The following is a 468-nucleotide window of genomic DNA, read 5'->3' as shown; positions in this document are numbered from 1 at the left end:
GTTGGGTTTGTTGCAAAAGTACATTTAAATGTGAGTGGACAGCTGTTTTTTTATATGTGGGGCAATGTATTGTTTTAATATTGGTGGTTATGCATTGCAAATTTTGCTTTTTTGATCTATGTTTGTAATAGAAATAATTGGTTTGCCTTTGAAGAAGTAATGGTATATAATAGTAATATATTAGTGACTTAAACTTAATGCAAGACTTGATGCATATAACTAATCCACTTCAAATAACCAGGTGGCCCAGAAGATTGAAGAGTCGGTAACACGCCAGGTGCTGAGCAGCCTGGATGCTGACAAGAAGATGAGCAAGAAGGAGAAAGATGAGAGGTAAGAGAAGGAATGGGGATAGAATTTCTTGTATGTAAAAAGAGGGGAAGGGGGGGAAAAATTTGTAAAAAGTATCCCTATGAACTGTACCAGTGAGGGTGAAATGGCTACTGGAAGGGGATCTGCGAGCTTTGA

General features: G+C 37.8%; 1 protein-coding gene across 1 annotated transcript in view; it reads left to right on the top strand.

Moving 5' to 3' along the window:
• LOC119593409 (translocon-associated protein subunit gamma-like) overlaps nt 1–468 on the top strand; it is a gene marked incomplete in the record, with an annotated part of 14641 nt that overhangs the window by 11480 nt on the left and 2693 nt on the right. Inside the window, 1 exon segment of the mRNA XM_037942339.1 lies at nt 242–333. Coding sequence (XP_037798267.1) covers nt 242–333 — 92 coding nt within the window.

This window comes from Penaeus monodon, chromosome 32, assembly GCF_015228065.2.
Source record: "Penaeus monodon isolate SGIC_2016 chromosome 32, NSTDA_Pmon_1, whole genome shotgun sequence".
NCBI classification, from domain to species: Eukaryota; Metazoa; Arthropoda; class Malacostraca; order Decapoda; family Penaeidae; genus Penaeus; species Penaeus monodon.
This window is presented reverse-complemented; position numbering and strand designations above follow the sequence as displayed.